Source organism: Grus americana, chromosome 4, assembly GCF_028858705.1.
Source record: "Grus americana isolate bGruAme1 chromosome 4, bGruAme1.mat, whole genome shotgun sequence".
Taxonomy (NCBI): Eukaryota; Metazoa; Chordata; class Aves; order Gruiformes; family Gruidae; genus Grus; species Grus americana.
The window spans coordinates 73890374-73905346 of record NC_072855.1 but is presented as its reverse complement, the minus strand read 5'-3'; the positions used below and the strand labels follow the sequence as shown (position 1 = coordinate 73905346).

Genomic DNA, 14973 nt, shown 5'->3' with positions numbered 1-14973 from the left:
TAGACTTGCAACAAAATATCTACTGAAGTCACAGAGAATCATTTGGACTTAGTGTAGACTTACAATTTTTAATATGAGATGAACGTTTTTTCTATTCTGCTCATCAGGCAGTATTCTCTGATAAAGGATGTTAAATTATTGCAGTTTTCCAGATGATGCCACATAGGCAGTCTCTCACATAAACAGAGACATTTTCAAAATTTACTACCTATTTTTCATGCAGATTCACAAAGCAGACTTCCTCTCATGTCTGCTATATTTCCTCTGTCAGCATTTTGCTGCAGGTAAATAAGGTGTAAAGCTTGTGGTCCACTATAACAACATATTAACACTTAACATTAAAGGTTTAAGAAGGAAAGCAGCTCTTTCACAGTCAACTTTTCATTGTTTTGCAAGTCTGTAATTTTTCCCTTTTAAGTGGAAATTGCTGAACTACATTCAGGATCTAGTTATGAACCTAGATGCTAAATTGTGAGAGTCTTTGTAGTTTCATTTACAGAAAATAAACTACCAGTTTAACAGCTTAAATTTACCTTAGCATGAAACACTACAAAATATTTTTCTTCTCCAGTTACTGCATTTACGAAAGATGCCAGAAAAAGCATTAGCAAGACCCAGCTAATTACTTACAGTGAAGCTATACCACTAAAACTGTCAGTGAATAAGCACAGCTCCCAGTGTCTCACAGATGTGCTTAACACTGTGATGTCTTCTGAAGGAGACTTTTTGCCTTTTTACTGAAGTGTTTAGTAATCTTTGCAAAACACAGTATTTTTTGAGGCAAAATAAAGCCAGCCTATATCTGGACAGATAAGGAAAAAGCTCCCAAACTGTTTATGCAGGAGAGGTAAAAATAACCAGAGTGATTATGTAGGACTTGTTTTTCTAGAAAAATGGGCAAAAGTGTTATCTCTAATTGGATTTAGTATGATTTTGAACTATCTGAAAAATTTAAACTGAACTAGTTATCATAGGTAACAGTCCACTACTACTACAAAGTGTTGTGTAAACTCAGAAAAGGAGCACTTGAAAAAATGAAAAGCAGATCATTGAAGCTGCTAGTAAAACAGAAAGGTCATCAATAAATGTTTTATCAGTCATTCTTGGATTTCAAGCAGGACGGAACTCAGAGCATTCCTCTATTTGGACAGACAATAGGTACAACTAGTCACGATAGACACTGTGTCACTTTTAAGAGGAATGAAACTGGTTTCAAAGGGAAGAACTACTACATGTGAGACTGCTATTTGCAAAGTTCACTGGACATCAAATTCACATAATTCTGTAAAAAAGACTGAAAACCAAGTTAGAGTAGTAGTAGGGTAGATTTGTTGTAGGCAACATTTTCAGGAAGTTATTTTCCTTCTTCAGGTTTAGAAACTTGGGTTCTAATTCCACTCACATTGTTGGCATTCTGACAACTAAGAAATGTCAAGCTATGCTTAAAAAATTGTGACTCCAAAATTGCATAGGATACTGGAAATATTATGGTTCGAGCTGAGAATATGTAAACCATTATAATAATAAAACATGATAAACCCAAAGATTACTCCAAAGGAAATAAAAGCTAGAATTCACAGGTTTCCAATTTTAATAGGGCAAAAACTTTGCTTCCTTGTTAACATGATAGTAACTTCTAAATCTATCTGAGCAAAGAACTATATGTGAGTACACCCTGTGCTGTAAGTGACTTAAAGGGTCGTTTCAAATTTCTCAAATTAACAGAGCTGCATACCCTGAATTTTTTTTTCTAAAAACCACTGAATGCACTTCCTAAAAGGTAATGATATATACAATGTAATATTCTTCTCTAAGCAAGCAAACACTATCTATAGAAGTCTGCATTTAAAACAAAGATAAGCTTGTAGACTTTACTTCAGGCATAACTTGCAAACGGCTAATTTCTCACTCACTTCCAATAACGCCACTGTCTTCTCTAAACCAGTTGATGTCTGTCTGTCTGTCTATAGGCTCACAGGCACCATAGCTGCTTGTATTCCCCAGCACCTGGGAATGGTATGTAACCTCTATCTGTGTCTGTTGCGTGAGATGCCCTTGTTACTAGGCCCTTTCAAAACTGAAAATATTCTTATATTCTGTGCTGGGAATACAAGTATCAGCTAGTTACCTGGCAACCTGTATGAATTAAGAGAAAAGTTAAGTTTATATCATATTTTTGCTTAGGGCAATCACACAACTCATTTGTATCCTCATTTATGACAGCAACTGCTCAGGAGAGAACATTAGATGTGCATCCCAATAGGTTTTTTCCAGCTAATTTTATAAGTCTGGAGACTCACTCCACAACTGATTTTATGATGACTGTTCTGAATAGCTACAGAGGTTTTCATAATCCAAAGCTAACATTCTCTGAATTGAGCATGCTTATCTCCAAAGAGAAAATTAAAAGTAATATAGTCCATTTACTTTTTGTCATTACAAAATTCACACACATGAACAAGATGCAAAATTTTTACTTCACTGCTAACTTCACAAAGAGCATCAAAGTTCTCCTTAGAACATTCATTCTTGTTTTGCTAGAAGCACATCATCTAGACTGGATGGTTTGCTCTTCATGTTTTTTCACCACAGGTCTACTGCCATACACCAAACAGTAACTAAAACTGTTTTAGCTTCCAGAAGAGGAACAAAATTGCACTTACTTTAGCTTACTGATCCTGGCTTCTGTAGTTTCAGTAAGATTTTTTGTTTCTTCTTTCCATCGATTTGTTGCTTTTTGCTGAGCTACTAACAGACGTCTAAGTTCAGCAGTAGACTTTTGACTGGTGTCTTCCATTTCCTTAAGTCGAGCTTCATATCCGTGTTCTTTCACAGCATGCTCATGCTCCATTGTGCTTATCTAGAAAAAATACAAATTGGGTATAAGCAAGTCTCTCACTTTTTACTTTTTTTTTTTAACAACACGAGTTAATTTATAAACATTTGTTGAAAGCATGTAACATACAATAATTAAACGTGTAATTATATGCTGAAATAGATACATGTTCCAAAGCGAATTTAAGCAAATAGTACAACTGACAATAAAGGATAATGAGCTGTGTATGCTTATTTTTGTAAATAATCTTTATCTTTCTCTCCCTTGTGTTTTCTCCACAGAAACACGTTCTTTTTCATCTAGCTAAAATGTGTTAGGAGTTTCTTAACTGCATCTAAAAATCCTTTGTACATTAGAGGAAAATGAAAGCAAGCAATAAATCTTATCTGTGACTATAATGGAAGCCTGTCTGATTAAAAATGAGACAGACAAAGATCTGGTGTACGCTTTATAACCGCTACCTCTCTGTTCCAAGACTCTGATCTTTTGTTTTTAAACTACGTTTGACCAAAGGGTTCCGGAGTTGGAACAAGACTTCCTATTTAATTTGACTGCTTCCTTTATCTTGTGGTGCAAATTGAAAACCAGATTTGAGATGGTCCCCATTCATAAGTTGTAAAACTGCTCACTGAAGTCTTCTTCATTGCTGCAGATTCTCAGATTCCTTTTCAATATCTTTAAACTCCTGGAGTTAAGATCAGAGGGGAAAGTACCAGCTTTATATGTATGGAAAGCACATCCAGAATCAAAGCTGTTCCTCCATCCAGAAGCCAAAGGTACCACGAATTTGCTGAGGTTACTATTAATTCATTATCCCACCTGAAGTCTGTTCAGGTGCATTTAATGGAACACATTCAAAAAGAACATCCATTTTTCAGCTAATTTTCTTGTTTGCAACTATTCATATAGAAAAACGTTCTCTGTCCAGAAAATACAGAACCAATGTTTGACAACCGCACTATTAAATTATTTATTAGTTACACAGTGCTCTGACAACATGGACATACAAGTAGAGGAACACTCTGGACTGAAAGTTGTACAGAGATTCCTAACACATTATGGACAGTAGATTAATGAAGATCTGGAATTGCAGTAAGTGAAATCACTTGAAGGAAACTATGTTATTAGTTCATCTATTCATCTCACAAAAAGCAAAGAACATGTGGGCTTTTCTTATCAAGCAGAATTTAATTGGCAGAGATTGAGTTACCCAATAGATTCTGAGGACACACAATGCTACAACAAAAATACTTTTAAGTAGAAACCAGGAAGCATCATCGAAGTGTTCATCCTTAATTTAAACTTTCAATAATTTTCTCTTAGAATTGCTGCCTTATTAAGCAAATATCAGTTTTACGTTAAAACAAAAATAACCTATAAACCATACCTTTATTTTAGCTTTTTGTTGAGCCTCTATGGCCAGTTTTCTCAAGCCCTCCATTTCTTTTTGCAATTGTTCATTCTCTTGCTGAAGTTTTAGCCTTTGTTCACTGACAAAGGCACTCTTTTCTCTTTCTGAATCCAGAATACTTTGCAATTTACAGATAACTTCCTGGCAACGAGATTTCTCTTCCTCACAGCTGAAAAAGAAGAAAAGTCTTGCTGGAACTCAAGACCTGAACAACTACTGAACTACAGAAAAGGTCTGACCCAGTACAGCTTTCCCCTGTTCCTTCCTGAAAGTTGGCATCAGCTCAGCATGTCTAATGGGCTTGACAGCTAGAAATACGCACGAGTCAGCAAAGAATTTTATCAAGATGATGGAATTCATAAAATCAATCTAATATTGTAGCAATCTCAGTAAAATGACAATGTGAAACCGAAGATTTTAATTTTTATAACATTTCCAGATTCCCAGCTGAGGATTGCTCTGGTGAAGTGACAGGATTTATGATCATCAGAGTACAGAAATACTGAAGCTTCTAGAGAATCGTACACTTTTCATGCTTAAAACAACAACCTGGTCTAAAAATATGTGCCACACTGTATTTTTTACCACTGTATTATTGGAACTGCAATAATGCCTGTTAGCTCTGAACACACACCTGAAATTCAGTATGCTATGTAAACAGTGTTCTGCGTGTATACCACACTATAGATGAATTTATAAAGTAATAAATTCTGCCTGAATATTTCATAGAGTAACTTTTCCTAGAAACAGTATTTAAAAATGCAGTAAGATTCCAAATAATATACTCCTATTTTCATTTTTTTTTTTGTCAAACAACTGCTTGCAGTTCTTGTCTTGTAAAGAAAAGCTTTCATTCTATGGCATGTTATCCCCTTTAATTCTTTTAATTGCCCTTGCTGCAAAATTATGGTATCTTGATACTATTCCTGCTACTGGTTAAAAAAAAAAGTGACAAAAAATCTAACACATAAGCAACAATTTAAATAGTCAGAAATAATTTCCATTGTCTTCCATTCTAATTTCTGTAACATCCATTACTTACGTCATTTCCAGTTGTTTCAGTTTATTTTGTGTTGTCTGTAGACTTAGCTGAAGGTCACCTTTTGTAGTTTCTGCAAGTAAATATTTCTGATGCAGTTGCTCTAGTTTTCTATTGTCAGATTCATGTCCTCTGTCTTCCCTGTAAATCTGAAGAATAAACTTACATGTAAGATCATCTTTACCTTGCACTGGTGATTGGCAGCGTAGTACTGACAAGGAAGCTACTTACTACTCACTGTGTCCTATTTTCCAGTGATTTAAAACAAAACTGAATTTCTATCATTGTTGCTGCTACTTGGAAAAAAAGTTTTCAAAGATCTAGCATTCATTTAGTTTTCTGTCTAATGAGCTTAAGTTTAACTGTAATATGTACCAACATTCTTTCAGATTATGTCAAACATTTCTCCTTTTACTTTTTACACTTTTCAAAGAACCCTCTTTTTCAGTTTAGTATCACAGCTTTAAAACACTTTCTGGATTAAAAAACCCCAACCTTAAAATAATTACATGAAAATTTACAATTAAGAAAACCTACTCAAAAATAAAATAAGAACATTAAGGGGAAAAAAACCCACGAGAAATGGGAAAAATCAATTTATCTTTTCCTTCTGAAAAGAGATCTTAAACATGATGTAAAAATGTATGCAATTGATTTACCTTTTCAAGTTCTTCTTCCACTGCTCTCTTTTCTCTAATGGCTCGTTCAATTTGACCCTGTTTTTCTCCACATTCCTATTTTAAAAAGTCGTTTTTAAATAAATCTAATAAAAAATAACTAAAAATAAAAATTCAAGAAGTGCCAAAGCCAAAACTAAGCCATTGTAAATGTAATTCTTGCCACTGGTATGTACGTATTTGATTATATTTACCTGCTCATTATTTTCTCTATAGGATCAGTCTCATTCACTATACAGGTTAATACACATAAAATGAAACCTTTCTTTAATAAATGTAATCCATAAACAGGTGCATATGCACCAAGCTCTTTTGGTCTCCCACATAATTTGTTACAAGTTCCTGGTTCATTCAAGAATATGATGATTGTGATGCACAGACTTTCTCTTAGTATTATCAACTTTCAGATACTTCATTTCTACATACCCAACTATAGCTATGCAATACTCAGCTTTCCATGCTTTATTTATCCATGAAGGAAACAGGGATACTTAGGAAAAGAAAAGCCATCATATGCAAAATGTTTTCTAGAGCACAGAATCTCACTGTCAAGATGTTTGTGAAATATGATAAAGATATGCATAATTCAAGGAATAAACTTACACAAAGAAATGCATGGATTTGCAGAACTGTATTATTTCAGGCAGAGCCATTCAAGATTCTTAGTAAATGATTGTATACACGTAAGGTAAATCTGCACATTAAAAATTAATTTTCAGAGCAAATATCCTTTACATCTAAATTTGAATCTCTGCACCAACTGTTAAGACACTGCACACAGTTGCTTTTGTCAAGTAAAATGAAAGACACTGTATGTTGCATTAATGTCTGCAGACTGTGAAGCGCTACACAGTAATAAAGAATAGTCCTACACAATTATCCATTAATCATATTTGACTTTTACCTGAATTTAGTATTTTACTTGATAAAAAACCCTAGAAGTCTCAAATGTTTTGCTATCAAAACCACTTTCAGTCAACACCATACCATCTGAAGAGCTGAAAGTTCTTCTGTTAGTCGAGAAATCTGCACATTATATTGCTTCTTTGCAGAGTCTACCTGTGATCAAAAACAAAGTGAAATGAAAAAATTAATCCCGTGAACTATTTTTCCATCCTGTTTTTATATATATATATATATATATATATTTTTTGTCTATATGTGGTGCATGTATAAAAGTATCAAAATATAGGGGACCACAATAACTGACAAATCTTACTACATAAATGTTAGAAGAATGTTTATTATCAATCCATACACTTGTGAGTGTTTAAAAAAAAAAAAGCACAAAGGAAGACATTACAACAAGACCTTGCAAAAAGAACAATACTACTATCAGAAAAGCTGCTGTCCATTAGGTGCAAGATATTTGCAATTTGTGTAAACAGATATTTTTAGATCACATAAAAAAAAGTATTTGTTAATACCTAGAGAAACATGACAACTCATAGTTCAAAATTTTACTTTTTATGCTTTTGATAAGACTCACTTTTACTGAGATAATTTCAAAATAAGAAATAGAGCACTTCTCATTTACTAATCAGAATTTAGACATTTATTCTCACAACTAGAGTGGTTATCCTAGTTGCTCTTTAGCTCTTGCACCTTCTCCAAACCATGTATGACATTAAATATCACAGTTTTAAGTAATACACACAATTTCTGTGATTCTTTCAGGAAACTTCCAAATAGAAGGCACAAACCATGTTTATCCTCATTTTAAAGGTTCTGAAAACTTAGGCAGTATGTTCCTGAAACCTCTCGAAATGAAAGGATTGAAAGAGTCCTTTCATCCCTACACAGTACCTCTGCACATTGTGTCATAGTGAAGAAAGTGAAAGGAGGCAATGTCAATTACATCACTGAAAACTTACAAATGAGATAATCGCTTTACTTTGTTGTTCGCTTGCAACAAAAGACATTGCCAACACATGCCTGTAACAAGCCTTTATTGCCTCTGGAGTTTGCCTTAGAATAAAGCAAGTGACTTTGACATGCAGATAATAGTAGAGAACCTCCAGGTAGATTAGTCTGCATTTTAACTGCAGATGGGACACAATGTGGAAAAAATTAATTTTGTGACTAGTCTTTTATCAGAAGAGCTTCAATTTTTCAGCTGCTTAAAGCAACAATAACAAAAATCATAAAGAGACTACAATTTTTTTTTTTTTTTAGTAATTTCTCTACCAAATTCTGGTTTCTTTTGATTGTTAGCTGTACATGGTAGAAGAGTCTTACTTGCCTTATAGGGGAATATTTTTAAGCACTGAGATGCCAAAAACCTGATTGTGTAACTTTCAACAGGTCCTATTGTCTGAACGTACATGACAAGCTTCCATCAGCAACTTCCAAGATGAAGCCACGTATCATAAATTAAATACCTTTTTATCAATACAACTCTCAGTCTGTTGATGTGCTACTGAACAGAATCTCTGAAATTGAAGTGCCATTCTTTACATCTTCGCAGTGCAGCCTTCTCTATGCCAGTGTCTGCACTGGTTCTTGAGAGATTTAAGAATAGCATTTAATTCAAAAGGATATATGTCTAGATAACAAAGTTGAAGAGTACAGTACTGTCAGCATGCTGTCTTGCTACCTAGATTATCAAAACACTTGTAAGAAAACTGCTCATGATGACCATGCACCGTCAGTAGCTTTTCACACTGAGGAAAACAAAAAAATCTTCCCAATCTTTCTAAACATCATAACTTACTGCCTTTCTAATTCTTGCAGCAGTATCTTCTGCAAGTTGAGACATTTCATCTTTCATTTTTTTGATTTCCTCTTCCTTTTGTTTCTCCCCAAAGAGTGCCTAGAAAAAAAATAACAGCTTGAAATACTACTGATAATATTTCAGTGGTGACATAGTATCTAGCACTGAGAGAAGAAACCAAACATAGTCACTGTTAAAAAACCCCTTTTTTTCCTTTTTACTTTGGAATAGCTGACATCAAGACCAAATGAGAAAAGAGCAGCGAGAACATTTTGTACTAAATGCACATTCTTGTAAACCAGGACCACACAAAAAATTAGTGTCAGTAGATGCCTTTTTCTATTGGGACTTTCAGATTTTGGCTGGGCATGCAATTATATAGAAGAAAGCATAGGAACTCAGACCAAAAGGCAAGGCTACTCTACAATGTTCTCACCTGGGGCCAGGATCTGTAATAAAAAATGCTAACAATGATGCACATAAAGTTCTCTGTTAGAAAACTAAATACCTGTATACATACACACACGCTCCTACATATAGCTAAGCACTTTTATGGTTGCTACACTACATTACTCATCTCCAGAAAACTGAAAGAATAAAAATTTATAAGCAACTGAGGAATGTGTATGCAGTACCTTTCATGGTGGATAACAATGAATCAAACACCTCTTTAGCATAAAAGAATGGTGAGAATTACAGAAAAAGGTGTAACAAGGAACCCTTCCTCCAGAGGATGCAAGGAAGCTACTGATGTTAAAGTGTAATAGGAGACACAGGTCTGAAAAGATTACAGAATATAAAATTCTTGATGGATGAGATGAAAAATCCTAGGTGGCACATAGAGAATATGTAGACGCATAAAGGGAGAAAGATATAAAAATGTCCCTAATGGATTATATAAATTCAGCCTATAGAAGGTTACTCACTTCAGTCAGGTACATGTCACTTCACTGGTCATACTCCCTTTTACTGCTCCCATTCAATTCAACTTTGTCTTTTATTTCTCAAAGTACTCTCTTAAAATTCTTCAGATGTCTTTTTGCAAGCTTAGCTTTGTGTGTTTTATAATGTTAATATCACAGAAGAAGCATTATTTTGATAGCCTGTTACTTCCACCCCTCAATCTCTTACAGAGCAGGGAGAAACCTCTGTGGCCACAGCTTAAGACAAAGAGCTAACTGATACGTATATCATGCTGCATTTTTTTATCCTGTTCATTAATAAACTTCCCAATTTGAAAAAATCAGGATATTTTAGCCAGAGCAGTAAATTAACAAGTGTCTGCAAATTCCAAATTCTTACTACAGCATTAATCTGAACTGTTACTTGTAACAAGCCACCACTCATTTATCCGTAACCGTTCAGTTACTGTCTTAGAGATGCAATATACATCACTGTAATTTTTACTGGGCCACTTCTTTCTGTCAACTTCATGTGAGTTCATATCAAGTGGCATGAAATGATCTGCTGAACTACTTTTGGATAAAAAGTGATGTTCTAACACTGCTCTAATGTACTAATACTTAGCAGACTGGAAATGTGATTTATACTCCTTACCAATAATCTTCATATGAAAGAGTGTTTTCTGGTTTTTAAACTCTGAAAAAAAAATATTTTATTTTTACCTTTCATTCTTCACATTCTCCTCCCTATCGGGCTATAGGGGAATGCTGTTAAAGATCAAAATATCTTACTAAGAAAAAGGAACTGTTAAGTCCAAAGGTGGCCATCAAGAGCTGGAGGATGTAAAACTTTGTTTTTCACTCCCTTCTGAACCACAGGCTAACAGGTAAAGGGAATTGTAGATCAGTTCATAAAGCAAATGAGATGCAGAAAGTTATGAGGAAATTATGAAATAGAAAAGATGTCTCCAAAGAGTTTCCTAAATTACTATAAATATATGGGAAGAAAGACTATAACAGGATGATAATCCTCTTTTGTGTAACAAGAAGAATCACAGAAGTTTAACTGCAGTAATAACCAGAACCCTAAGCTTTGTCAGTATTTTAATCTATTCTGGAAGCAGGCCAGAAAGTAGCAGGATCTCTTTAAAGAAGTTCGTATTCTTGTCTGCCTCCTTTGTCACAGAACTGCAATCAGCAAGAGCAACACTCACTTTAATATTCCAGAAGTTAAAAGTAAAAAACTAGTTTAGATACTCAGGAGGCTCCTCAAGTTTGAACAGCAACTTCAAACTAAAAGGGAGCATTTATCTCCTTAACTGCTCAACAGTTCAACATGTAAGCCCAAATAGAATCAATTCTAAGATTCTCCATTTATTCCCACAGACGTTAACTAAACGGGGTTTCACTTACTGATGGCTACAGTCATCAGATGTCCATTAAAGTTCTGTCTTACCAGCAAACACAATTCATTAGATTTCTAAAAGCCTGACTCGTATTAAAGCTTAGCCTATGTTAGACAAAAAGCCTATGTTAGACAAAAGTTCACCAAGCCCTGTATCCTATCTCCTGAAGAGGCAAACAGCAGATACTTCAGGAAAGTTAAGAACTGGGAAAACAGAGTCACTATTTTTTTTGATAAATAGACACATCAAGACTGTTCTTTAGGAAATTTTGGTGGATCGTCCTGTCGTGAATTTGACTGTTTTCATATCTATACTTCTAGCATACACATCATCCTGTGACAGGCCTCTCCACATGTCCAGTTTTCTTTGTTGACTTCTCCTGCACCTTCCTAATTTTCCTATGTCTTGCTGAAATGGGCTGATCAAAACTGCACAAGAAGGTGCACTACATTTAAAAGCATCTTTATTTTTAACTCTCATTGTGAACATTCTATTCATTGTATTGAGTACCACTGAGGATTGCGTGAATGTATTCTTAAGAGACATCCACACCATCTCCTAAAATATCTTTTGACTGGTAAGACTAAATTCAGCACCCAGTATGGGACATTTGAATTTCTTCTGCCATTTTATAATACACTAATAAATGTCTTTGCAATTTTTTCCTGACTGCAGACTTCACCCACTCATTACTTAGTCACTTTCCTAGATTTCTTCTGAATAATTAAGATCTGAACACAGAACTTGCTCTCTTGGTCACCTATGTCCATTATATAACAAAAAAGTTCCTTTAGTTTTAGCTCTTCTTTCCTAACCATTACTAAGTTATAAATTCATAACAAGACCTTCTTTTTTATTCTGACAGCCCAATTTGTTCCTAAGTATTCGATAAGAAACTGTAAAAAATTTTTGAAAATTCAAGTTCAGGTACAGCATTATCACTTAGATCACCTTTACCCAGGCACTCAACATATTCTTTGAAATGCATACTGTATGACAAGTCAAGTAATGTACAGTCATATCACAGTTTGCTATCTTATGCGTTACTAATTTTTGTACAACAGACATAAAAGAAGCTTAGTTGTGTATGCATGTATGCCTGTAAGAATACACAATCAGACACTTCACAACTGTAAGCGATGAAAGTATTCTAACATCTAAGAATTATCTTCATCCATTGCCTTACCTGACTTTTTTGTAGGTTAGCTTCTTCTAAGAGCTGTATGCAATCCTGGACTTTAGCAACAGCATCATACTTCTCCCCTTCTAGATTAGCATATTTTGTCTGAAGCTCTCTGATTTGTTTCTCCAGGGCTGTTCTTTCTGTTCTTAGCTGTTCAGCTTCTTGGACAGTAACACGTAATCTACAAGACAGTAATAATTTTACTCATTTAACAATAAAATGCTTAATTAAGACACATTCTTGCAAACTAAATAGGAAGTATTTATTCATCAGTTGCCAAAACTGCATTCCAGGATTTCTGCTTGTTTTTGGACAGTCTTCGAGTTTAATATTCATCAAATCCTAGAAAAAAACAGAATTAAAGGAGTTAACTCAGATATCTAATCTCAGAAGATCCTCAGAAGAATGTTGTTATCCTGGGATACATCCCTGAACATGTTCTGTATTAAAACAGAACAGAACAGCCCCAGAAGGAATAAAGTTTTCCTCTGTGGAAGAAATGGAATAATTGGATGTGGGCAATGAAGTTGCAGCTATACCATTAGAACAAGAAAACCACTGGTAATTTTACAACAGCCCAGAAATTCTTACTGTTTAATTATGATTGTCAGTATTGGCAGGCAGAAGAAAGGGCAAAGGAGTCTCAGAGGTATCCTCAAAAAAGTCTCAAAGTTCTACAAGTGCTGCTGGTTCAATAAAATACACGGTTCTAAATATCCATAGTGAGCACTTTTGGCAACACTCGGGCTGCCTTTTCAAGCAGCCGTGCTTTTTTGCCGTCTAACACATTTGTAATAAAACATACAAAGACAACCACTCTATTTTTGCACAGCCAAAGCACAATTTTTGTGGAAGCAAAAACCTACAGAAAATAATAAAACTAGCTAATTCCTTAAGACATTCTAAAATAAACTTAATAGCCTGCACAATGCTTAGGCCAATGAAATTCACCAAGCAGAGGTAGCCACACAAGCATGTACAACTCCTCGAGGCAGTACTTGACCACATAATCACAAGGTTGGTTCCCTAGTAATTATTTGGTTTCTTGAGTTATCAAAGAGCCTGCTAATCATGCAAACAAGGCTGGGACCAAGAAATGAAGATGAACAGTCACACAATTACTTCGATAAGAAATTTATGAATTCTTCTTAGCCTGAATTCTCAGGCCATTTGACTAACGTTAATAATTCAGCAACTGTTTGTGATACTTAAATCAAAATCACTGTGCCTCGCTAAGTGAAAGTGAAGAGGGGGGGAAAAATAACCCCCACAAAAGAACCTGATCGAGTCTTAGATCCTCCAGTAAGATAGTGCTGGAATTAAAAGTTCTATTCCTTAGCAGGTATTCAAACTACTTTTGTAAATAGCATTTATTATTAAGAGTCACGCTTTAACAGTTTTATTAAATAATCTTTTTTGCATAAAGATTGCTGAACTAAGACCTGAAATCAAATTTTATTTAACACGTAAAGAAAAATCTGTATTCACCTCGAAAACAGCTAGTTTACATAAACATTTTCAAATCTCAGTGTGAATGTTTTTCTTTACAGCTCCACCTAAAGCTAATGAGAATTGAGTAACTAGAATTTATACAATAGAATGAAAAATATATGCTTCATTTTTTCTTCATTACAGTCAATAAAATCAGGTAGTCTGTTTTGTCATTTTAAATACATTGAAATCAGAAGTTGTTCTGAAAGGTTGCAGAATAGAATAACTGAGATAAAGAGATTTGAGAAAACAGAACTGCTCAGAAACACTAAACCCCAGAGGCTGCAAAATCCATAATATTTTATTTCACTTGCATGTATCCTGTTATTAACACCCAATGAGCTCTCTTTACCTTGTTTCTAGTTGTTTTATACTAGACTGCATTTGTTGCAAACGTTTGTCAGATGCTGTTTCTCTTTGCTGAGCGGATATCACATCTTCTTCCTAGAAAGAATATATGTATTATCCAGACATCATCTGAGCTTCCCTGAACAAAATAAAAATATACTAACATAAAACAAGTTAGAGAACAACTTGCAATCAATTTAACGTCAGCATTCAGATAACTGACTAGCCATTCAATTTCAATAGAAAATTCTTCCTTTCTCTAGAATACCTTTCGCTCCAATTGGCCTTGAAGCTTCTCTGTCAATCTGGTCATTTCATCAACCTTAGCATTTGCTGTACGCCCATCTATTTTGGCTTGCCTGTACAAAGAAAACAGTCTATGAATTACATTTCAATTATTACAGGGGAAAAAACCAACTCCATTACAACTTTGTTGAAATAGCTATGAAGGGCAGTCAGATTTCATAATACTGTTCCTCCAGGGCAGAAAAGGTTTCTCCTTTCTTCTCCTTCTTACTATGTGGCAGTGAGAGAGGAATACCAACTTCATTAAACAACTGTCCTGTGGAAATTACTTCTTACAGGTAGCTTAATAAGAAAGTGTATGTGGTGTTTAAATATTTGGGAGGACTAGGCAATCAAAAACTTTAAGTGATTCAATACTTGAATATACCACAGATACTTAATATGGAATCCTTCTTCAGAATTAGATTTCACTTTTTAAGGCAATTTGACTAGGAATTTAAAAAAAAATAATCAATAACCACCTCTGAAGAATTTAACTGATGTGGTTTATAATCTGAAAAAATTTGACAAGTTGACACAGAAAAAGTAAAAAAAAAAAAAAAAAAAAAGGACTAGTTAATGAATCAGACTTCCTTCTCAGTAGAAAAGCTTATTGAAATGAGCAACCCTCCTACTCCTCTGACTTGGGAACAGAAAGGCATATAGAGTCCTTCACCTGGGG

General features: G+C 34.5%; 1 protein-coding gene across 8 annotated transcripts in view; it reads right to left on the bottom strand.

The window, feature by feature from the left end:
• Nucleotides 1-14973, bottom strand: part of SCLT1 (sodium channel and clathrin linker 1) — a 45634-nt gene that overhangs the window by 13276 nt on the left and 17385 nt on the right. For all 8 annotated transcript variants that reach the window (XR_008577092.1, XM_054825352.1, XM_054825355.1 and 5 more), the window contains 9 exons: nt 14275-14365; nt 14011-14102; nt 12171-12348; nt 8677-8775; nt 6951-7022; nt 5946-6020; nt 5290-5435; nt 4224-4416; nt 2664-2860 (listed from right to left, as the gene is read on the bottom strand). Coding sequence is in view for 7 of the 8 variants with exons in the window: in XM_054825352.1 (XP_054681327.1) it covers nt 2664-2860; nt 4224-4416; nt 5290-5435; nt 5946-6020; nt 6951-7022; nt 8677-8775; nt 12171-12348; nt 14011-14102; nt 14275-14365 (1143 nt within the window). In the remaining variant the exon portion in view is untranslated. The remainder of the gene's footprint in view (nt 1-2663; nt 2861-4223; nt 4417-5289; nt 5436-5945; nt 6021-6950; nt 7023-8676; nt 8776-12170; nt 12349-14010; nt 14103-14274; nt 14366-14973) is intronic.